This window comes from Phocoena phocoena, chromosome 3, assembly GCF_963924675.1.
Source record: "Phocoena phocoena chromosome 3, mPhoPho1.1, whole genome shotgun sequence".
Classification (NCBI taxonomy): domain Eukaryota; kingdom Metazoa; phylum Chordata; class Mammalia; order Artiodactyla; family Phocoenidae; genus Phocoena; species Phocoena phocoena.
Genome location: NC_089221.1, coordinates 150,022,146 through 150,047,229, shown reverse-complemented (window position 1 = coordinate 150,047,229; position 25,084 = coordinate 150,022,146). Strand labels below are relative to the sequence as shown.

Here is a 25,084-nt window from a genome sequence, read left to right as displayed (position 1 = left end):
ACAGCAAACACTGCGGGTTTGGGCACACGTTGGATTTTGACGCTGCTGTTCATTTTTAATTTCCTTGAAACAAACTGTACTTTGCCAACCCTGGTCACCACAGTGAATCACAATAAGACAAAACAATGACACCCAATTTGACTAGAAAAAGATTCCAAGCTAAAATACACCAACAAGACTCAGGCAAGCCAAAACAAAACGTTCTCTAATAAAAGAGACCGAATGGGTACTGCTAGATAAGGGGCTCATAGTAGGGTAGAAATATTCGTTTTCTGAATTCTTAAGTGTATTTGAAGCCTGTGGTCCCTATTCTCAGAGCATGGGGTGTGGGGTGTGTGCTGGGGGAGGTTGGCAAAGGAAATTTCTGATGGAGGGAAATCATGATATGCGTTATCAGAAAGGTAGACGGTGCACCACAGATTCAGAGTACAGGTTGCCTGGGTGACGTGGTATTTGTGGCACTCGTGAGAAATAAGGGCCGATCAGAGTCAGCGAGGAGCATAATCAAAATAGCATTGCAAGGTGATAAGTTCCTGCTGCAGAGTAAACTCCTCTTTTTCTCCTGGGGTGGGATCAGAGGGAAGAGGGAAGAAAGGAGGTGAACTGGAAATGGGACAGGGGTCAGAGGCTAGGCGAGTATGTCGAACCCAAGTTCAATGCAGACCATGGCAACAGCCAAGGATATGACTCAGGCGGGGCAGGAACAGGAGCCCTTGCAGAATACAGTCCAAAGTGGGGTTCTAAGGCTGACGTCAGCAAACGTACTACCAAGTAGAGCAGTGCACCCAAAGTATGTGCCATGGGATCCTGCATTACCTGGAAACAGAGTCTACGGTCAAAGCAGCTCAGGGGGAAAACGCTTGAAACAAAGCAAATAGGTTTCTTCACTGTAGAACTTCTCAAAGCCTTAATAAGTCAATTGCCTATTTTCCAAGAAACAGGATGCTTTATTTTCAATGCTAATTTAATGACAGAACTTTTTATTTTTTTTTGCCCTTTTCTCGTGGTAAGGACTATCTTAATGCTCTGAAGATGAGAATCTGGGAAACAAATATTAAGAGTTTCTTGTTTATTATTCTGTCATTACGTACTTCAGAAAAATAATGACCCTTTCAATGTGTTTGACTCACTTCATTGACACCTTCAATGTTCCTTAATTTTTAAGATCAGGAACTTATTTTCCCAAGGACTTTCTTTCTCTGACTTTAAGTATTTCTCAAACTTAAAAAAAAAAACAAACTTATTTTCCTTCTGAACTGTGTATGAATACAAACCCATTACCAAAAGAAGTTATGAAATAACTTCATTGTTAAGGACCGTTAAGAATGGAGTAAAGAGCTTTCCTTGTTGGGTGGGTTTAGGTAAGCTACCAGTGAATAAAATAAGAAAATGCAGCCCTTATAACCTCACACCACCTTTCCAGATTCACCATTCCATGACTTAAGACACCAGAAGTACTACACCTACATATTATTTCAAGATACCATTGTTACATCACTTATAGTTGATATATCACTTGCCTAAAATAAATAGTTCCTCAAATAAAGAAACTAAATCTACTCGTGTTGTTTCCACCCCCCCCCCCTCCTATAGTGCTGAAACCATGCCAGCATGCCCAGGGATACAGCAGAGGTGGCAACCAAATGTCACCCACATCTCCTACGTCCTTGGGGCTTTCTCAGGGGCCCTTCACTGAACTCTGAACTTAAGTTTTGGCTACTGCCAGCCAAAGCTTCTGTGACCTAGTACTCCCGGGGGGTCCTATGCACTGCTGGCTCAGCCTAAACTCTCAGAAACCCCTACCGTTGGAAGAGTTGTATATTGGGAATATTTAGACAACTTAGAAGCAAAAAGACCTCCAGAGTCCGTTTGCCTCAGGACAAGAACTCCTTCTTCTAGTCTTAGGAATACAATACCCAAGGTAAGAAACAGCAGAAATTAAATTCGACAAATCAGGATATATTCAGTGTTATGTTTTATGCTATAATGAACCCTTAAAAGCTTGGAAATGCACTCTAAAATACAAATGACTAACACATCACAGTATTCAGTAGTCCACAGGATTTATGGACCAACCCAAAGATAATACTTTCCATTCACATGCTCTACTGATTTTAATCCCAGAGGCCACATCCTGTGATGTCAGGATCTAGGGAGGAACTGGGTGGTTAAAATTCCGGAGAGACTTGTTAACAACCCAGATCCTCTTGTTAGAGTGGCCAGAAATCAAGGTTCTTCACCGACAAAGACCCAAAACTAAACCTCTCAAACACTGACCTTCCCTATTAAGTAAACATGTGTTCCCTTACTTTCGTTGGACATTCGGCCTTAAAGCAGATGACTGAACGCTCGGATCCTGGGCTTAGGCCTCACACACATGCTGAAGGCTACAAATGAAAAGACCTCTGCAGGGCAGCGTGTGAACTAACAGTGCAGGCCAAAGACGACCACCACTGACATTTATGGGTTTACATAAGCAAGGCACACTTGCCAGGAGTACTTATATGAGCGGACATCTTTTCATTTCAGTTTCTTCTGCTTTGGCCAAAGGGTACATTCCTCATGTTTTTTTTTTTTTTTTTTTGCGGTACGCGGGCCTCTCACTGTTGTGGCCTCTCCCGCTGGGGAGCACAGGCTCCGGACGCACAGGCTCAGCGGCCATGGCTCACGGGCCCAGCCGCTCCGCGGCATGTGGGATCTTCCCAAACCGGGGCACGAACCCGTGTCCCCTGCATCGGCAGGCGGACTCTTAACCACTGCGCCACCAGGGAAGCCCCCTCATATTTTTAAATGTTATATCCCCAACCACGGAAGCGTAATCTACTTACGTTGAAAATAAATAAGTATATTAAAAGAAAGCTGAGTTAAAAGTTTTATTCATTCAACATCTCACATTACAAATATTTAAAAATTATATGCATACTGGTATAAATAGTCATTTGCAAACTATTTAATAACATTAATTTTCCACTAGCACTTCAACAAATGAACTCTTTTAAAAAAGGAACTGTGTTATATAACTTAAGAGTAGAACATACAAAAATAGGAACTTAACGTGAAAATGACTTTAATAAAAAATGAATTACCCTTATTTAAAATGCTATAATAAATACTACAACCTCCCCATACACAGTAAAAACTATATGGAAATTCAGCCAAGTAGTACAATTAACTGACATACTTAAATAACTTTTCCTTCTGATAATATGAGCAATACACTGGAAAAAAAAAATTAGGGATTAGTAAAAACTAGACACCCACTTGCTAAAAGTTTCACTTCCAAAAAATATAACAAAAATCTGATGAAAATTATAAAAACTAATTATACTTTAAATTTTAAAAATATAAAAAATAAAACAGTTGAATACAATATTGTCCCAATTCTTACAATGCTATCAATCACAGTAGCTTTAAAATAAGATAATAAAATAAAGCAAATGACCAAAACCTCTTTTATTCCATTTTTAAAAATAATCTCAAATTTACATTAGTAGAAAGATTGAGTTCTGATTCTTTTCTTTAGAAACACCAGCAAGAAAGAGGATTACTCTTAACAGTAGAAAATGACATTTTTAAATGTCTGTAATTAAAAACAAAGAATTACACTGCAAAGATCTTTCCAAAGTTTGAAATAAGTATTGCACATAACTTGAAGTTAACTTGCCACAATTCATCACATTCAAGTTTTAAATCACCTTTTAACAGAAGATTCAACTCTTCAAAACAAAAAGGGTGAATTATCAAGTCTTTCCAACAGCACTCTCATAAAATGCTAAAATTCATTCACTGCAAGTTTTATTTTGCATTCTGCAGAGGTCTGTGTATGGAGAAGTATATATACTTTACCGAAGCTTGGGGACCAGAAGGGGAAGGGAGAGGGTTCCTTTACATAGAAAATAATCAGAAACACTTTATTTTACATTGCAAAAATAACCATGTAATTACTCTGTAACTACATTGTAAGTACATGGCTGGTGCCATGCTAGTGCGCTAGAACTACATGCTTGGTACATTGAAGTGATACCCTAAAATCTGTAAACTAATTACATGTTAATTATGTTTTGAGTTACATGGTAACTCCCAACTACAATCCCATGTAATCTGAAGGACATGTAATCGATAAAGTCCAGAGTAATAGATAATAATTGTTTATGCCCTGTAAATTGAAGTGTAACCAAATAATCTGTAAACACGCTTGTCACACAATCACAAGTAAATCTTAGTAGAGTAACAATTTCTTACATTAGTCATGCATACTAACATTACGCACCTGTCCCACGGCAGGCTATTTTTTTTTTCTTTATATATAATTTAAAAGAGCAGACATCTCTGAATCAAACACTTAACACCAATTTATTAATATTAAAAATGGCTAAACATTCACCAAAAATGTCTGCGTTATGAATAATTTTAAAAACTTAGTAAGAAGCTGTAGACAATTTTGTTATTGTAAATTTCTACCCTATGCTTATGCATTTAGTTTTTTTTTTAAGGAACTACAGTGTTATCTGTCATTTTCATGCGAATTTTTTTTCATTAATTTGTGACTTTACATAGACTATTTCTTAAATTATAGGTACACCAATAGCTGGTGCTGGGGAAGGATGTTTAAGCAACATGCTTTCTCTTCTCTGCAGACTCTAAAATAGCATTGCCAGTGCACAACATTCATAATTTAAAATGTATGCAGAGCACTGAAATGTATAAAAAGCAGAATATAAGAAAATAAAATTTATTAAAATTATTTATATTAAAAAATGAAGTATATGAAGATCTCTCAGTAATAAAAGTACAAAAAGCTACTCTTTGCAATATGAAAAATTGAGGTATTGCATAAAGAGATATCCCGTCAGTGAAAAGTGTGCCTAAAAATGTTCACTGTTGGAAAAACAAGATATACAAAAGTAGTGCATAACAAATATACATTATGTGCATGACAAAATAAGTTAGCTACAAAAACACTGTACCGAAATTCAGCAGGTCATGTACAAAGGGAAAAATTATTATTCAAAGCTAGTTCTTATTTCTTGTTAGCTCATCACACCTGTTTACTGAGTAGGAACAGCACGATAGCACACCCCAAGCCACCTACAAGCACTGAAAAGAATAAAAAGAGGCAAATGAACATTCCAATTAGAATTATGTCGTTCAGGAGAAAAGAAAAAAAAGTCCCTGACCAGCTACGCAAGAGCACCCTCCGTTCACATGACCGCTTTCAATATTTGCAGGGGATTCTTTAAAAGCAGCTCCCTTTCTGTATCTAATAGACAGCAAATGCCTCCATTTTGACCTTTGGAACTTAACAGGTATATAGTTCATTAAAGCCTGGATTAAAAATAAAGGACTGCTTTTCCAGATCAGTAGGGGTCATCAGCCAGGTGGTTCCACCGCACTCCTGGGGCAAGTCTTTGGTTTTGAAGGATCCAAGATGGTACTGTTAGGTAGCACAACTAGCAAGATTGCCATCAGATTTTTTTTTTTTTAAATGTTTTGCACACTGATGATAATCCTTTTCATGGTGGATAGGGCATTTCGTAAGAGAATGTCCATAAAAATAAAAGTTACTTCCATGACCAGGGCTTCAAGAGACTATTTTCAATTTACCCCTGAAGCATACTGTTCAACACATCATAACGCCTTTCAAAAGCTAGTTTTATTTATAATAAAGCATGCATTACTTGATGAAGTTGGCACTTCAAACACTGACTATGTCCCATGCTAAGTTCTGAAACTGTAATGTTATTTTATTTTATAGGAAGAGTAAGATAAACATACGTACCTTTGCACAGATTTACACAGTTACTTAGTTCAACAGTGCAAAAACACTTTGCAACTACTTAACGTTTTTTAAACTTTTTTTTTTCATTTTCTATGTTACAACTAAATTACAGGATACCCAAAGTAACTTTAAATCTAAAAGTAAGCCAATCAGCAGCCAATTTGAATATTGGTTTTGTCTTCCAGTTTTGGCTACACACGGTAGTCTAACACAAAATCAAAAATGATATCCTTGAGGTATCTCTAGATCTGTTTGTTTTTTTTTTAACGTCAAAATGGAGAGCAAAGGCTGACACCTGATGAGTGTTAGTAAATTAGGATATAGAGTTTATATATAACATCAAAAATAAAATTTATATATTTGTTCTTTAGGAGAGGAAATGCTAGTTTTCCCACCAGTTGTCATTAACTCTAGCTTTGGTAGGTTTCCTGGGGCTGTGACCAGATAAGTAAAAGTTTAAAAATAAATAAGTGCACTCCCCTCAGAAGTAAATGTACCCAATTTTTATATTCTAAATTTAAAAACCTGTTTAAAAGAAAATAAACCTAGCTCTGCCTACTTTACTATTTTTTTTTTTTCTGATGCGGTAGTAACTTTGCGGCATAATGAAATCACATTCCGCCTCTAAACCCTTAAAATTAGTTATAAGGCTGCTTCAATCTTGCTCATGCATTTGTGTTTGCTTTAACACGCTCTCTCCTGTTAATAATTGTTAACTTCTTCCATTGCTGTTAAAAGAATAAAAAGGGGACGGAAACAGAGAGAGAGGCAAAAAATATGAAAGAAAAGAAAGAGAAAGGCAAAAGCACTTCCCTGGGGGAAACCCCGCGTCAGGAGAGATTGATAGTGTTATTGTTATGTGGTTATTTTAATAAAAGTATTCTTATCTGTTACATTATTAACAATAATTTAATTAAAAACCCAAAATACTCTATTGTTTCATTTCTCTTTTAATATTTCTCTCTCTCCTCTAAGAAAATGTTGCGGGAAGTTTGGATCCTCTTGGTCTCCAGCAAAACAAGAGAATGAAACTTCCATGCAACATGATGGCAATACGAAAAAGGAGTTCATACATACTGTTTTCAGTGACACGAGAATCTACAAAACGCCTATATTATAGGTCATTCTTTCCATTAGACTTATTGTTAAGTTACAGACTGCACAAAAGGACATGCCAGCATGAAGAGGTTGAGGGAGGGGGCAGAATTAACAGAAGAGTGCACTTATTCTGAGGCCTGAAAATGAGCACTGTAGTTATCCTTTAGTTCCAGCGGAATGAAATATGTCGAGGACGGTCACCGCCTTCCTTCACCAGGGGCTTGTGGAATTCCCTGCCAGCGCGAGAATGAATAGCAGCCCAGCAATATTCACAGTAATACTGCAGACAGGTAACATTAGCACAGAAAAATGGAGCAAATTTTCCCCCACAACGGGCCCCCTGACATTCATCACACAGCTGATCGTCCAAGACATATGGCTTAACTTCCACCTGCAATCAAAAATAAAACAAGGGTGTTTACACTTCTCAGTGAATGGACCAGGCAACTCTTATACCGTGTATGTACATTTCCATCCACTGTCTGAATGAGTCTGTGCCACGGTACCCCAAAGGAAGGGTCAATACTTCTTTTACTGAAATTAGCTATCATCGTTTAAGAAACTGGTAAGGCTTTGATGCCCATTGTTTTACATTTTTGTCTCATTAAATAAAGTTTTCAAATGAAAAGCAAGATCCCAGCAGAAAGTTAAGAGTGAAGCCAACTTAACGTTTAAGAACATTATGAGGTTAAACCCACAGGAGAGTTTTCATAGACACAAACCGTCACTTTAATTAGCGGATCTGGATTCTTGTCATATGTGGAATTATAATTTACACAAGACCAACTGAGAGATTCCCAGTGCCACAAAATAGCACTTCAATGCACAAATCAGAGGGAAGCTGCCTGACTTCTGCATCACAAGCCTCTGAGCTGTAATAAGGTTTGGGTCATGGTTTCTATTTACAGTGTACACATCTTGGGTTATAATCACAAACCTCGAACTCCAGGAAAACAAGATGCAGCCATAGTACTCATAATCTAAAACCTTGCTTTGTTCTTTGTCAGGAAGAACGGTTTACTTCAGTCTAAAAGTCAGAGGTGAATTTGTAAAACTGGGTCTGTTCCAGCGTTCAATAGGCCAATGTCATTTGAGCCTCTCAAGCATTAAAAATAACCTGGCTATTAATTCTCCAGTGGGAAAAGAGTTGGTTATTTTTAGTCTTGGAGAGACTCATGATTGAAACTCCCTTCTACCAGGCTATGACTACCACTGGTGCCATCCACTTCTGACAAGGAATCCTGAACAAGGTTAGCTGTGAACAAAAAGAGAAGAATGATATGGAAGGCAGGAAGAGCAGACGTAATCAGAGGGTTAGGCTTCTGGCCCCGAGGCCATTCCATAACATCTACAGAACGGCAGGAACACTGGTCAAAGAACTGGATCGTAGAGGAAAACAAATTACGTCTGAATTTCTAATGGCTAACCTTGTTACAACTCTGAAACCGATGATGGAATGAAGCGATGAGGTGGGAGTGTCCGTTTACTCAGATGTACATATTTTTTAGTGTGAATAAAAAACAAGGAGGCATGTTAACATATACTGCAACTAATCCTGCCCCCCTCCTCCATGTTTACAGTAGAACGTATACCTTTCTCCTTAATATATTCACAGTATGATGACCACTACCATGGGAAAGTTTCAGCTGCCACCGATGTGGACTATACATGAAATGCAACATAAGCAGTAAGCGTAAACCACTAGTGACTTGATAGTTTCTACGGTACTGAACTGAGAAAGGCACAATACAGTCAATCAACAAAGACTGTTCTGAGCACAATGCCTTGGAGTGTTGGATACCTAAGTCAGCCCTAATGAAAGTGCCAGTCTGCCATGAAATGAGGAGCTGACACCAGAATGTAAATCAATACACTGCTTTCTTCATCAAGAAGGTCTTTCTATGAAAAAAATCTCAACTGAACTATAAACACTGTGCTTATTAATGCAGCAGATCCACATTCTGGTATAAATTCCTATCTCACCACTAACTCCTAACAAACCATTTACCAACTGGCAGTCGGTTCACAAGCCGTATTTTGAGTAGTACTGGCGTAGGATAGAGTTCCATCCACCAGAACATAAATCCATGAGGACAGGGACTTCTTGCCCTAGGCACTAAAATGTTTGTTGAATGCATGAAACACAAAGATAAGAAATTCGTGAACGCAAAGAAAAAAGACATATACTGGAACACACAGTCTCAAATACAGTACATTAAAAAACAGAAGCGTTAACTTTGAGGGTTTTTTTCCAGCCTTTTGATTCAGAGGATAAACACAACAAAGAGGGATATAAAGTGTGAAAATAATGCTAATGAACTACTACCTAATTTCAGGCAGTAAAACAGGTTACAGATGAAAGGATGCTGAGTTCTTCTACTCAATCTGTTACAATGAAATATTTCTTATACATGCCGTCCTAGAAATGAATTTACTCAATCATTTGTTACATAGGAAAATAGGGCTTGCTGAGGTATTTTTGATATCCCAGGTTTAAAAAAAAAACCGTGAGGAGATCTCAAGGGTGTTCATGTTTGTATAGTTGATATAACATAGTACAAAGGATTCGGTAAATATGCACTGAATGACTAACTGAATAAGTGAATGGATGGAGGGGACACCTTAGGAAAGATTAAATGGACTCAAGCAAAGTGACTGTAATGTTCTGGTTAGGCTATTCAGAAAACTAAGAGACAGAAGAAACTCATATGAAACTCTTAGATGTATCCCAGAGCATGCATCTAATGGGTCCTACGGGAATAACCATCAGCTGTCAATTTACTGTCACATAAAATTCCCCCACTCCAAGCTTGGTGATGACCTGGACGGCCATTTCTAGAACTTGCCAGAATGTAGTCCAGGACTTACCCGTTTATCTATCTCTCCATGCTGCAGCTGCACGAAGCGGGCACTGATAGCAGCTATGTAACTCTGTTGATTAGAGAATGCGACTCGCCCAGCTCCTTTTGGGTATTTCAGCTCAGGGTCGGTATCAATCCCAGCATAGCACACGCCTCCATACAGCCGGTCCATTATCATGGCAAGCTCCACTACATACGGAAGGAGCAAACGGGACATTTGAAATCAGGAAAATTCATCTGGCTCTTACATCAAAAGCAGTTCATCTGTCTGTCATTACAACAATTATTAAAATGAAACTAGTTATTATAACCAGTTGTACATGCGTTCATCTTTAACCTACTGTAACTAAGGGCAGGGACTCTGCTGAGTATTTCACATGTGTTCACTTTTAATCTACACAACAACCCTATGAAGTAGGTCGTCATTTTCTGGGGAAACTGAGGCACAGAGAGGATGACTGATCTGTGCAAAGTCATGGGTAGTTAAGTGATTGTGCTGCACTTGGCACCCCGGTCTATCTGCTCTACGCCACGATGCACCATATATTTACCAGTTAACGATGTACTGCTTAATATAAATGATCATTTGAACACGAGAAAGCTGATTGGCAGGCTCTTTGGGGGTCCTTTGAGCATATTTCCAACAAAATCCTTTTTACCTTTCCTTACCGTGTAGCTATTTGCCAATTTTTCACATAGAAGCTTGAAGTAGTGCTTCCCTGGTGGCGCAGTGGTTAAGAATCCGCCTGCCAATGCAGGGGACACGGGTTCGAGCCCTGGTCCTGGAAGATCCCACATGCCGCGGAGCAACTAAGCCCGTGCACCACAACTACTGAGCCCGCGCTCTAGAGCCCGCATGCCACAACTACCAAGCCTGCGTACCACAACTGCTGAAGTCCGTGCGCCTAGAGCCCGTGCTCCACAACAAGAAAAGCCACCACAGTGAGAAGCCCGTGCACCACAGTGAAGAGTAGCCCCCCTCGCTGCAACTAGAGAAAGCCCGCACGTAGCAACAAAGACCCAACGCGGTCAAAAATAAATAAAAAATAATCAATAAAAAAAAAAAAGAAACTTGAAGTAATAAATGCATCTTCTTCTCCATGAAATGTTACAATTTTGAAACTGCATTCATGTTCATTTTATGTTCTTTATCTCACTTATACTATTAAACCTCAAGTTACTTGAAGTTGGGGATGAAATTTCTTCTGTAAGCACTGCTCTGAAAACACAATGCACTGCTAAGAACCCTGCTGTATTTCAGAGCTCAGTAAGCAGCTGTCGAGTACATGGGGACGTGGAAAGCAAACAGCAAACACCTCGATACCTAACCCATGCCTGAAGGGTTTTTGTCTCTCAGATGATGATGAGAGTGATGAGCACTGGCATTACGAGACCGTGCACTAAGCACTAGGCATCCACAATCTCATTTAATCCTCAAAACAACTCTCCATAAAGGACATACTTATAACTCCACTTGACAGATGAGGAAATTGAGAATTAGAGAAATTAATTTGAGCAGGGTTACTCAGCTGTTAACTGGAAGCAGAGCACATGAATTCAAGCCCAGACACTTGGATTCCAGAACTCTCACTCCTAGACATGAACTCAAATGCTTATGGAGAATTTATCCTGAAAAATCTGTATATTTCTTATGCTAACGGATAAATAGGGTTTTTTGTTTGTTTGTTTCTTTGTTTAATCATACCAGCTCGCAAAGGTCGGGGAACACCACCAACAAATATAGTTTTTCGTGGGTCAAGAGGCTGTGAACCATCCATCACAAAGTCACTGTCACTGAGATTCCAAGGCCGAATCTGTACCTAGAGAGTGTGCAAACCAGAATGTCTCATTCTCAACACAGACAATTTATGGAGAAAGGAAGTTTAAAATTAGTGCAGAGTATTTTACTTTTAAAAGCAATAATCCATGTCATTACAAATCAATAAAACTGGAAAACTAGAAAAGACTTACAAGTAGCATATTCCAACCTTTCATTTCACATTTAAGAGTAAACTAACCAAGGTGGAAAGTTCAATTTAGTTGCCTATTATAACCCAAATCACTTAACACTAACATGCCCTTAATTATCTGTAAGTTAATTAACTATTTTACAGCTTATTTGGGCCCCTCTCCTACGCAGCACCCCAGTAGCCATATAATTTAAATTTAGCACGGTATTGGATGTTGATTAGTATTCAGTGCTATGTGAACTAGGACTGTGTGTCCAGTCCTATGTCCAGGAAATGCAAACTACCCCTGATACTAACAAATCTGTTACATTGTTTCAAAAAGCATTTCAAAATAAAAATATTGATGATATCTGCAGTAAGCTTTTTATGATAAAACACTTCAGTGTGTCCATTACAACAACCAAGGATCAAGTACCTCAATTCAATTGTTTGCGTGTATAAACTGTTACCGATGCCCACACCAAAGGCTAAGGGGTCGATAGTGGGGTATTCCCAACAGGTACACCAAACTAAGTCCCAAGGCCAGAAGGTCCCAAATTTAAATACCTAAATTTAGGGACTGGCAGGGAACAAGCAAGTCAAATAGAGTCTAGCCACATAAGAATTCTGGGACAACCCTAAGACACTAAGAGGAGCTCCACAAATCACTGTTTGAGCTGAGCCCACTGGCACCTCCATCCTGAACTGGACCCCATCACTAGGTACTGGCTGAGCGATACCAGATTGTTGGTTTGCCAGATTTGTCAAAACAGGCTAGCTGCTACTATTCCTAAAGACTAAATTTTATAATAAAGAAAAACTTCTTCAAAAAGAAACAATATGCAATGTACATTTATGTATATACATAATTCATTTTACCTGGTGAGTACCATATGCAAAAAGTTTAGGACAGTATTGGGTAAAATCTTGATCAAAGAGAGGAGAAAGACAGATCTATTTGTGATTTGAGTTCTGTCATTCAGAGGAAATTCAGCTACTTTATATCTACCAAATGCATTTCCAGGTGAAGTCTTTTAATAGAAAGATTCACCAATATTTTAACTAACCAAAAATTCAATGTCAAAATAATGGGCACAAATATACAGAATGTCAATGTTAGGAACCTGACAAAAACAAAACTTTTTCATTTCGATTCTACTTAAAACGTGTCAATTAACAGATACATTAAGATGTCTGTGGGTTTTTCAGAGCAAACAAATAGAGGCAAAAATGAGAAGCTATTTTCATGCTAGACTGCACTTACTGGCTTGTCTTTGATAGTGGGACTTGATACACAAAGGTAGAGTTTTCCATCTTCTTCAATACATGCATCAATGAGAGCCTGAACAGAGCTTTCATCTTGAAATAGCAGGAATGCATAGCCTAATAAAAAAAATTTTGAAAGGCTTATATTTTTCCTATTTTTAAAATAATTCTTCGAGGGAAAGGAAGCACAAAACTAAGGAAGGGAAAAGGTGTAGGAAAAAATGAAAACAAACAGAAACCCCTAAAAGTTAAATCTCACCCTAAATCTGATAATATCAACATAAAGTTCAGTTTGGTATTATCTTGAAACCTCTTTTAGAGTAAAATTAAATCTGAATTGAAAGTACATACTAAATACAAATTTTAAAGACATATTTGGGAAAATGTAAGTTTAACAATGAAAAATTGTACAGTGAAGGTAAACATTTATAAAAAGAACACAAGGATAAACTATGCATGTACATTGAATATTGAAAATTACCTTTAGGAGGAAAATAGGATTTGCTCTCTGCTTTATGAGGCCAATCCACAATCAAAGGGCCAAAGCGACGAAAACTAGCTGTGATCTCATCTAATGAACAACAAACCAAAAAAGCAGATTTAAATATTTTTATGTTCATTTTTGGGAAATAGTTTAGAAAAAAAGTTTCCAATCTACTATTTACAAGAATAGTACACCACGACCTCCCACATCTCCTTCATCTGGATTCCCCTTACTGTTAACATTTTGTGCGTTTGTCTTCCGCCTCTTCCCCTTCTATCTATGCACGAATCTATCTATCTATCTACACCTATCTATCTATCTATCTATCTATCTATCTATCATCTTTTTCTGACATGACGCTCTATTACCCCCAAACACAACTACTGGTACCTGCTCAAAGCAAGGTCACTCCCTTATGTACCACCAAACAACGCCGCTTCCAATCAGGAAATCAACAGACTCCATCCCAATTTTAAACTATCACAATATATCTCTTTTTTCCTTTCTGATCCAGAATCCTATCCAGAACCATGCTACACTTAGATGTCATGTCCCAGGTCATCAGTCTTTTTCAGTTTACAATAGTTCCTCATTCTTTCCTGTCTTTTACATGCTTAGTAGCTTTAAAATATACAGACCATTCATTCTGCAGGATGGCTCTCAACCTGGGTCGGTACTGTTTCTTCATGACCTATGCATTCCAAACAGGAAAACCACCATAATGATGCTATGTCATCCTGCCCTTTCACTAGGTATGTTAATCTTGTTCAGCTAGTCAAATTGATACCTGCCTGGTTTCTCCACCAAAAAGAAACCATTTTCCCCTTTGAATCTGATTAGTATTTTGTGGGGGAATATTGTGCTATCCATTAATATCCTGTTCCCTCATTAGACTTGGCATCCACTGAAGACTCCTACCTATATCAACTACCACAATGATTACTGCCAAATGCTGATTACCTATTTCTATCAATCCTTCTACATTTACTAGTTAGTATTATACAATAAGGAAGAGTTTTCCCTTCTCCCCCATTTATTTAGTCATGTATTTATTTATATCAGTATGGACCTATTTTATTCAATGGGTTGTAATCTGATTCTCTCCTCATTTATTTTGATGTTCAATCTGTCTTCAAAATTGTCCCTGATTTGGCCAGTGGGGGTTCCTATGTCCTTTTGACCTATCCCCCCATCATCCTTCAAGGGCTTCCATACTTCCTGGCCCAAGAAGATACTCCAGGCTTTCATCTTGTTCTTTCTCTGCCCTACCCTTAGAATTAGCCGTTTCTCCCCCCACACCCCAAGAAATCCTCATTCCTTTCAGTGACAAAAGATATTCAGAAACTGAGATTTGGGTATTCCATATAGTCACTGCTAGTGGATATTTATTATTTCTAATTCTTCTCAGAGGACCAAGCTAGGAAATATATGAATATACACACAGATATTTACAACTGTTTCTGTATCGGTGTACATTTATAAAAATGAGTTCATACTGGTAATTGCAAGTCCACTCCAACGTCCCATGTTTTTCTCTAGCCTTCCCCCCTTCCCATGTTTGTAAATTCCCTTCTCGCTATGAGAAACCAAGTTCTCATTATCCTCAATATGTTGGCTTCCTTGCTCAACGTAACCCATCTTTCAGCTAGCTGCCCTGGCTGTCTCCTCTACCTTCCACCTCTGCACCCTAGCCCTTATTGCCCTCATTTATTGGGCACCATGCACACTGCTGCCAAGGCCTCTGAGCAGGCCCCTCCATGTGTATACCTACACACGCCCTCCACTTGGCACCCTCTTCCCCCTCACCAACCATCTTCCTTGGACACCAATATCTCTGAGCCTTATGAAGAAGGTAAAGGAAGGGCACGTGGGATGGACAAGGAAGACTTGATCGTATTTTCCTATTAATGTAAATGATACCAGTTATGCTATATTATATATTTGGAGAACTAATGAGTAGACTATAGGAAAATAAATTTCCAGGGAACTTCTAGAGAGTAGGTAAGCATATGTAGATAAGACCTGGGAGTAGGGCAGGAACAGAAAAGAGAGATGAGAAACACGTTCAAATTTCAGTCTGGAAGAACTGTTCTCATCTCCTCCAGATTGTGAAACAACAGTCTGTTCGAACAGCTATGATGCCTGTTGCTACGGTACCGTTTAGCTCGTGTGAGATTGATAAATAGGGGAATGATGTCAGTGTAACCTAGACATTATACTGGTTCACAAATGACCTTTCCTAAGCAAGATGAGCTAGCATAGTGGGAGAACCATAACCTTCAGCAGGAAAGGAAAAAGCTCCCAGCTTGTGTGATGTGCAGGTAGAAGCCCCCTCAGCTCTATTATAAGAAAATAAAAAATGAGCACAGCAACCAAGCCTCTCTGGTCAGAGAGGTGTCCCCCCAACCTTGCAGGGCTCTTATCTCCTGAGAGTTTCCATTCCTCATCTGCTCAGAGGTCCACTTTCATCTGCATTGCCTCCAAGCTAGCAAGCCAGCATTTCTGCTCTATTGGTTTTGTGCATTTTCAATATTCCTCGAGGCAGCCTCTAACCATACTGAGCTGCTTGCCTGAACTGTCCAAGTTATTTCCAAGGTACTAATTCTCTTTTTGTTAGTGCTTCTGGTACAAACTTCATTAGGTTCTAAGTGATCTGCCTCCAGCCCCTTTTGCCCCATAAACTCTGTGATTCTTAGTGCACAATTCTGCAGAACACATTATTCTTCAGGAATAGGTATTTCCCATTTTAATAGAAAGGGCTGCCTGCCTGAATTGCTACCAACTTATCAACATACATGGTCTTGAGGATAAAGTAAGATGACTAACACAATTCCCATTAATTTTGCTCAGTTTAAACCACCTCCTTTGCCAAATTGGTCAAATTTACCTGTGCCTCTAAGAATTTTAGGAACGATACATTTAAGATTGCTTAGTAATTTTCCTAAAAGATACAGACTAACTAGGCCAGAGAAGGATCTTATCCCAAGCAAGGTCAGATAAAAGTCAGTCTTCTCTTTCTGTATATAAGCATATAAATTCCTCACTGAAGTCCATCCAGGGCTCAGGAGTGTTAAAGATTTGACCTCTAAAGGCTCATAAAACCTAGAAACCCATAATGCTAAGGAAAGTGACGATTCCAGCTAGAGAAAAGAAAAGGTCACAGCCAGGAGCTTACTGGAGTGAACAACATCATGATGAGGTGTTCAACCCAGGATGAACTCTTTGAACAGAAGCTATGCCTTCTGACGACAGAACGGAGATTGAGCCGGTCTGGCCTGAAATTTCAGCACAGCTTCCTCCAGGACATTTTATCATAGACACACATACACAAAAAAACCCCGTGTTTATTTCAGTCTTTGGCTGTTTTGAAGCCATTTTTGTTTCAATCTTCCAAAAGACTGATCATCTTAAGGAAAATGTAGTGGCTCAGTAAGTTTAATCTCAATCTAAATGGGAAGTTATTAAACCTCATTATTAGATCTTATAGATTTTTAGAGAAAACTCCTCTATCCTCCATAACATTTCTTTCCATTTCCATTCAGGAAACCAAGACAAAATAGATTAGGAACAAAGAGCAAGCAAGGATATACGGTTGCTGTATGGTCGCTACTTTGATTTGTGTCAGGGTCACTTAGACCCACAGGTGAATAAAATACTTCTGGACAATAGTCCTCTATGTCTTTTTGCATGACTGGCTCCTTATTCAGGTCTCAGCTCAAATATCATGTCCTCAAAGAGGATTTCTTTAACCACCTAATCTCACAAGTCTCCCTTCTGAGACTTCACTACATCACATCAACCTGTTTTCTTTTCAGTACTTATTCTCTAATATTTTCACAGATTTTTTTATCCCCCTTCCCCCGCTAGAATGTCAACTCTATGCGAGCAGGGGCTTTCTATCTTGTTTACTACTTTAAACAACCCTAAGAACAGTGTATAACATTCAGAAAGCATGTAAGTATTTGACAAGTGAAAAAATACTCAGAAAATGATACGACTCCAGGCTATATTTTTCAAAAGTTCAGGCTTATTCTAAGATTTTAAACTTTTAAACAATTCACTGTACATTTATAGAGCACTCATAAAAGGTAGAAAATAGGAAAATGAATAATTGAACTTGGCCAAGGAAGGACACACAGACAAAAATGCAGTTAGCATCTGTGTTTGCCCACAGCAGAATCCTTGAGAGGTTTTCCCAGTGATGTTTACTCTTTTTGATTTAGTCCAGCCACTTGCTTCAGCGGGTTCCCAAAGTCCTGCTCCCTTTCCTTCCGTGAACTAACCTTACATGTTGTGTTAGGAAGACAGGACAAGAGAACAATGCAATCACAACTGAACACCTGGAGCCAGATAAGACTGTTATTATAATAACAGCAACCATTTCCTATGCATTACCTACTATGTGCCACAGTCTGGGCACCATGCTATAAACAGCTCTTTCTAAATATACCTTCATCGATGTCAGGAGGTAATCCGCCCACAAACACCTTGCGAGAATATCGTTCTACTCTTTCTCCATTCTGGTGAGTGAAGCAGTGAGGTGAACCCAGGCCACTATGAAGAGGTTGATCCCCACGGCCATCATCCAAGAATCCATCTTCCATTGGAAACAGTGAAGACTGACCTGGAACAGAAAGCAGGAAAAAAAAAGCTAACAGAAAATGTTCCTTGCCACTGATTATCTTACACAAGAAACAAGGAAAACAGCAGATCCAATAAAACTGCTGCTTTTATTTTTCTCACTGAACAACAAATCACTCAGACATGCTCTTGAATTTCCATCACCTTAAGGTCCCAATTGAGTCAGGGAGAAAGTACATGGTTCAACAGAGGGCTGCTCAACCATCCCACTGGGATCTGGAAACTTGAGTGAGGTGAAAGTACAATAGGAGAGAGCACTCTTTTGAAAGCAGTTGGCAGCAGACTGCACCACCTTGGCAGGGCCCCATGGCCACTGGCAACCTACACATGTACACTAAGGATTAAATTTGACCATCAGATGCTAGATCACTTAAATTTCTTCAAAACATCATACAATATAGCCTGCCCAATTTCCTCTAAGAATGTCCCTAAAATGAACAAGTTGATTTTTAAAGTGAGCACTCAGTTTACCTTAACTAATGGGATGCCATCAAAATCCACTTGATGCTGTTATCCAATTTTGTTGGCTAGTCTTACAGAATTTAAGATTTTTAGGCATGCTAAAGATAAAATTTTCTTTTAGTTGAGTAATTATCAGCTGGTACAGGTAGTGTCTAATTCTAAAAACTAGTCATTACATTTGCTGTTAGAAAATACTATCATTCAGAATATAAAAACAGAAAAGACCAGAGATGCCAATGTGGTTAATATTCTTCCCATACTTACCTGTCAGTAAACTATGAACGTATAAATCATAAGCAAAGCAAAGAGCTACAAAGAACTGTAGAATCTCTCAAGCACTGTTTTGTCACTTTTCAGGCTGCCAATTTACTTCTAGGTACTACATAAGGAATTCGTTAATGGATTCTGCAGAAATATATCTTAAGTGCTCTTCTTTTACTGAAACATTCCAATATCCTTTTGTCACCACACTTGTCTTCCTTTCAACTTTCATTATTAAACACAATTGACAGTATATTTGTTATGAATTTACCCTATAAAACCACAGTTCAAAAGCGTTATATAATGAAGATAAAAAGTGACTCTAAAATTGGAGGTTATTTCTGGATCTTCAAAAGTCACTTATATTTTAAAGCTACGTTATTTGACTGTCTAACTTACTTTCTTATAAAAAGGCAAAACTATAGTACAGGAGGCAAAAAATAAAGTTTATTCAGGCAGGCACTCTAGGAAATGATTCTTTGAAATTCTCTAAAATGTGTAGAGCTTTCCCCCCCCCAATGTTTGAAATTTATAGGATTAGTCATCTATTTAGTCAGCCTCATTTTAAACAAAATGCAGTATTATGCTCAGTAATAAATAGAGAAATAAATAAAAATTTTTGAAAGCAGATTTAAGCTATTTAAGCATAACTGAACCTCCAATATAATCAGGTATTTTGGGACCAGTCATACTATATTTTCCTTTTTAAAGATTCTTAATTTTGTTCTCCTAAGAAATTCCTTTCACAAAGGAAAAAAGGGAAACAAATCTTCAGATATAAATAAGGTGAGTTTGAAATTATTTCAATTCAAACCCAAATCCTACCATTCTGACTCCTTCAAATTAGAATGTCTATAATGTTAACTATAACACATAGAGTATGTATTGATCACAGCTATGTTTCACTCCCCCTACCCGCTTCCCAACAAGGGTTAGAAATTGAGCAAACTTGGGTCCTCTCCAAATACAACTGACACATTCAAAAGTTAGAAACAATAATGTTACCTCTCCTTCGCCCATATGTCCTTGCTGCATGTCAAATGAGAAAACAAAAAAACAAAAAAACAACCTTTCAAACATTGTCAAAAGAATCAACTGTGATTTCATCTACCAGCTTTAGAAACTGAAAAAAATTGGCTGTATTCCTCATTTCCTGGTAAGCATCTCAAAAAAAATATGGAATTTGGATGGTGAGAGGTCAATTTAATGCATTCCTTCTTTTTTAAGTTCTTCAAGGACACTGTAAAAAGTGTATTGAGCCTTACTTGTTTTAAGGGAAGTTTTCTGCTCTGTCACCCAAGGTCCAAACTAGTATGAAACTAAGGGATATGTAACATGATCTAAACCAACTCCTACCATATTGATCTTAATTTCTCCCAAAATTCCCTGCTAACTAGCCATTCAGTAGATATTTCAATATTTAATTCATGACTTTTTCGCCACTACAGGATAAACAGCAGTTTTATACTATTTCTCAATTATTCCCTAATAATTGAAACTCATAACAAATGAAGTCTTTAGGAAATTTATAAACTTCCTTTTAGCCAGCTTCTTGTCCCTAATCAAATCTTCCACCATGGCCCAAATGTTGAAAAGTAAAAAGTTTGGCATTTTATCACAAAGTAGATTCCAACCAAGAAGAGAAGAAAAAGAATATAATATAGTATAATACAATATAATATAGACTTATAATTATTGTATGTATATACCTGAATACTCAGAAAACGGCAGTATAAATTTCAAATCAGGAAACTTCTGAGAAAATGTCTTCCCTCAAACAAACTGGAATTTGTATGTGCAGTTTGTCCAAATACCCTAATTCTATTCAACAAACATTTCTTGAATGCATGCCTGATCTTGCTAAACACTATGGATGAATTGCACATGGGTCTGACTACATGGAACTTAAAGGCCAGGTGGCCACATAAGCAAATAACGGTAACGTAACCATTACAGCAATAGGCATGTTAAGTGTTAGGTGCAACAGAAGCAGAGGAGGAGGAGAAACTCGTTCTGATTAAAGAGACAGAGAGGGGAGGGTGTGGCTCTGAGATGGACCTTAAAGAGAAAACAGAGAAAGGGCACTGCAAGACCTGGCAGTGGCATGAATAGGGGTGCTGTAATGCTCAAGGAAAGATGCCGAGAATAGCAGCATATGCAACAAGTGAGGTCTCTTGACTGGAAAGGAAGTTTAAACAGGAAGCTGGGATAGGTTTTCCAGTTAGAAATTATAGCACATTTTAAGAGATCACTACACTAACTGGTCAGGGTTTTCATTCTTAGCCCTCTCGATATAACAGCTCAGTTATAACTGAGTTATAACTTAGAAGTACCATGTACCTATTTTCTAAAATGAAATTATGTCTCATACCAAAATAATTTCTATCATTACTAGATAACATTGAATTTCACCAAAGTACTTAGGCAAATGGATTAAAACCAGTAAAATCTCCCTCAGCTGTTAGATTTTCACTTTAGTAGTTCTTCAATTTGGGGTGGCAGTGGATGTATTTTCTCACTTAGTGAACCTGACAGAGATTAGAAAGACAAAAATATCACAGAAGAACATTCTATTCATACAACTGCTTCAAAGACAAGGGAGTTTGGGGAAATTAATTATTTGAATATCTTGGTTCTGTCAATCTTAAAAAGTTGATTGATGCCTCTTGGATTTCTGAGAAAACAGATATTTGAAAAGAGTGGGCTTTTAAAAGGCTACAAAATTAACATTAAAAAATCTCATAGCTTCCGCTTTTCAAAAATAAGTACAGTTTCAGGAACGGTAAAGGCTATACATCAAAAGCAAAAATCAAATACTCTCCAAGTCTTCAAACGTGTACTTTCAAACTTTGATTCTGTACCACAAAATTAAGCTGGTTAATATAAAAGAATTCACGATTAAATTCCACGATTAAATTCTAAAAACTATATTTAGAAACATTTTCCCACATTTAGGGAAAACAGGTTACAGGTGTACAATGCTTATAGCTACAAAAACTGCCTAATCAAATAGGCAAATTAATATAAAGTATTTCCAAAAAATAAAAACAATGACATTCTGGAGCACAGAAAATGAGAATGTTTAAATTTTTTATTTCCACTTATTATAATGCTATACATTATTTTAATGTAGATTTTGACATATGACATATATACAGGAAAGTAGACAAATTGTAAGTGTACAGTTCAATGAACTTTCCATACCATGAACACACCTATGTAACCAGAACCCAGATATTAACAGAATGAATGGTAAGTGGTGCCACTTCATCTATGTACAAAAGCGGTACTTAAGCACAATTCTCTCACCTATTTCAAATTATACTTGGTGAAACATATTATGATGAAATACTTAGAACACAGAGCTTCACCACTATCCTGAGGAACATGTCAGATTTCCAATCTTATGATTGCAAGTGTTGCACATTATTTGATGTTTTTCAAATACTGGAGGAAGCGGCAGTTTAAAAAAAAATCACTTTAAATATGTTTAAAGAAATCTATATTTTGAAAAGCTTCTGGCTAAATCAGCTAAAATAAACCCTGCTTAGAATTTTCCGTGAATTACCAAAGAGTATACACTGTTAAAAGTTTTCAAAAATGCATACTATTACTGAATAAAAATCTTCTAGTTCCCATCAGAGTTACGATTAATACTATTTATATGTTTATCTTTTATAGTTATTACTTAGTTTTGATTTATATAATTTAATGTTCAGTATTAAAATGATTCAAGAATTTTTTTAATGGGCTGGAAACATTATGGCTATAAATTTTTATAACTTCTGGATGCATGTTGTTATTAAGATCTATGATAAATACTTTATTTCCAAAGTGTCTTTACAAGATTGCTTAAAAATGTCCTATATTCATCAGTAAATTCCCTCTAGTAAAATTTCAGTAGTCTGGCATTCTAGACTTGCAAAAGGTACAGAAAGACTTACCGGGTCTTTTTCAATACACATTATATATATATTTCATTATAAAAATGAAAATATCATTTATCTTTTTAAAAGTATCTTTTTCTCATGTTTATAACATTTGTTAGGCACAAAAGGAACAAATTATCCATAATAGTGATATGTTCGTAACAAAAATGCAGCCATTTAAAAAATATGGCACATATTCATGTGTTCGTATTAAAGCTCTCTAAAATGTAGTTTGCATGAGGTGCCTAAGTGTGTATTGTATGATTCTTATTACGTGAACTTAAAAATAAAGGAAATATAAACAGATACGTGGGAATATACACAAATGTTTTTTCTAGAAACAACCACAAGAACCTTTGAGGATACGGACTGGGATGGGGAAAGAAGGAATGATTCCACTTCTTGTTTTATCCTTTTCTGCACCATTTAAATTTATTACTACTGTGTACACTATATTACTATATTTGCTAATGGACCCTTTTGGGTTTTCTTCTTGGCACTTACATTAAAAACAAACAAATGATATATTAAAGAAAAGCATCCTTTCCTACACGAGGGCATCTAATCAACTCTGTAAATAATAGGACTTTATGACTAGCTTTTAGTGGGCAATGAAAGACTGATCCTATTCACACTACCTCTGCCTACCTCAGGCTCTCCATCTACCTCTCACTGCCCCCATGTTGAGAAGGCAGACAGCAATGCTACTTGGAAAAACAAGGGGAGAGGGCTCAGATTAAAAGATGTTATCAAATAACTGACTTTTCCAGTAGCACCAAAAAAAAAAAAAGTATGTGGGGGAATCAAATTAGTAAGTCAGTTAAAAAGATATAAATCAAAGGCTGGAAGCTAAAAGGAGTTGATCTGTTAACAAAAGAATAAAGGTGGTAGAACCCAAAAGCGGAAAATCATCACAAAGACCAAAGCATACAATTCAACAGAGATGCGAAGAATCATTTTAAAGGATTTTATAAATCACCTCCTAATTTATTAACGGGCTCATTGTCACAACATTACTTTAGATGTATGCTTAAGAGAGTTTCCTATGTCACACTGGCTTCTGTTTATACTAGCCTGCTGGCATTAACAATATTCAAAGAATGTTGATAAGGTATAATAAAGATACGAGAGGATTATTTATAAAGAGCTATCTTACAGAAGGGCAGAGTATGAATGTAATTCTAGTTTCTGTATATCCCTAATCCTCAGTTTCTTATTTATAAAAATGGAGAAATAAAGAGAGAATCATAAAAGATACCACATGTATATATGATGGTCAGACAGTCAGACAGACGCTCAGTAAATAATTTTCTTCCTCAAAAGTAAACTCGTATGTATAAATTCTTAGATTGGTGTTCAACAGTTACTTTCAGCTTTCCATTACTATTCCAAGGCTGACAACTGTAGAGCACTTTAGAGTTTATAGTCTGCTTTCATATTGTCTTTTTCAAGAAGGGATCTCTCAACATGCTCCTTACTGTAGCAACTAGAACCATATTATATACATTTTCAGCAAGTGACTATAATCTACATTTCTCCTGGGTAAATTTTCCCCTCCCTTTTCATAGATTTCTGCCCCGCTCCCATCCCCTTTAAGTAAAAATCTTCTCCCTTTCCTTCCAAAGAACTATAATTAAGAGGTGTTGTTCTATGCTAACCTTTAAAAGATCTCTTACTAATCTTCTCTTCTGGGACGAGCAAACGTTTTAGCTGATGCTTCTAAGGGAGAGACAACCACAGAGGCTAGGAAATACATACATACATGCACCTGTTCGAAACTAATTTACTGGATTGGCCAAAAAGTTCATTCAGTTTTAAGTAAAAATGAAAGACGCATTTTTCATTTTCACGAAGAACTTTACTGAACAACGTGTTCACTGACTGAATGAACTTTTTGGCCAACCCAATACTTTGCTGTTCTATAACTTTCCCTGCCACAAGGTTCATTTTTGAAGCAGCTAATCCTAAGGGCTAAAGCAGTGAAATGGGAGGTTAGGGAAAAAAGTACCATGCACGAGCACTTTTATACAGAGGTAGTGGTGGTTAAATATTAGTTTTCTTGGATAAAATAAAGCTTCAAGTTGGGTAAAAAGAATATTAATCATTTAATCTGATATCTATCTCAGAGCTAAACCAAGACACACCAGAGGAATATAAGGTGAGTCTGGCCTACGCTTAGCACTCCTTTCGGACTTAGCTGAGAAACTGAGTAAGTTTCAGGCTTGCTTATCATAACATAAAATGGATATTCTAACTATCTTCCTACTATGTATAAGGTTAACTAGGAAACGGCATCTGTTACGGGATGAATAGTGTTCCCTCCTCAAAATTCATATGCTGAAGTCCTGACCCCC

At 37.3% G+C, this 25,084-nt stretch overlaps 1 protein-coding gene across 5 annotated transcripts in view; it reads right to left on the bottom strand.

Moving 5' to 3' along the window:
* Positions 1–2,860: 2,860 nt before the first annotated feature.
* Positions 2,861–25,084, bottom strand: part of CPEB4 (cytoplasmic polyadenylation element binding protein 4) — a 64,115-nt gene continuing 41,891 nt past the window's right edge. For 2 of the 5 annotated variants that reach the window (XM_065873496.1, XM_065873499.1), the window contains 7 exons: positions 19,807–19,830; positions 17,888–18,061; positions 13,435–13,524; positions 12,952–13,070; positions 11,444–11,558; positions 9,746–9,927; positions 7,041–7,268 (listed from right to left, as the gene is read on the bottom strand). In XM_065873496.1, coding sequence (XP_065729568.1) covers positions 7,041–7,268; positions 9,746–9,927; positions 11,444–11,558; positions 12,952–13,070; positions 13,435–13,524; positions 17,888–18,061; positions 19,807–19,830 — 932 coding nt within the window. Of the gene's footprint in view, positions 7,269–9,745; positions 9,928–11,443; positions 11,559–12,951; positions 13,071–13,434; positions 13,525–17,887; positions 18,062–19,806; positions 19,831–25,084 lie in introns of all 5 variants that reach the window. The other 3 variants (XM_065873501.1, XM_065873498.1, XM_065873500.1) reach the window with 3 other exon arrangements.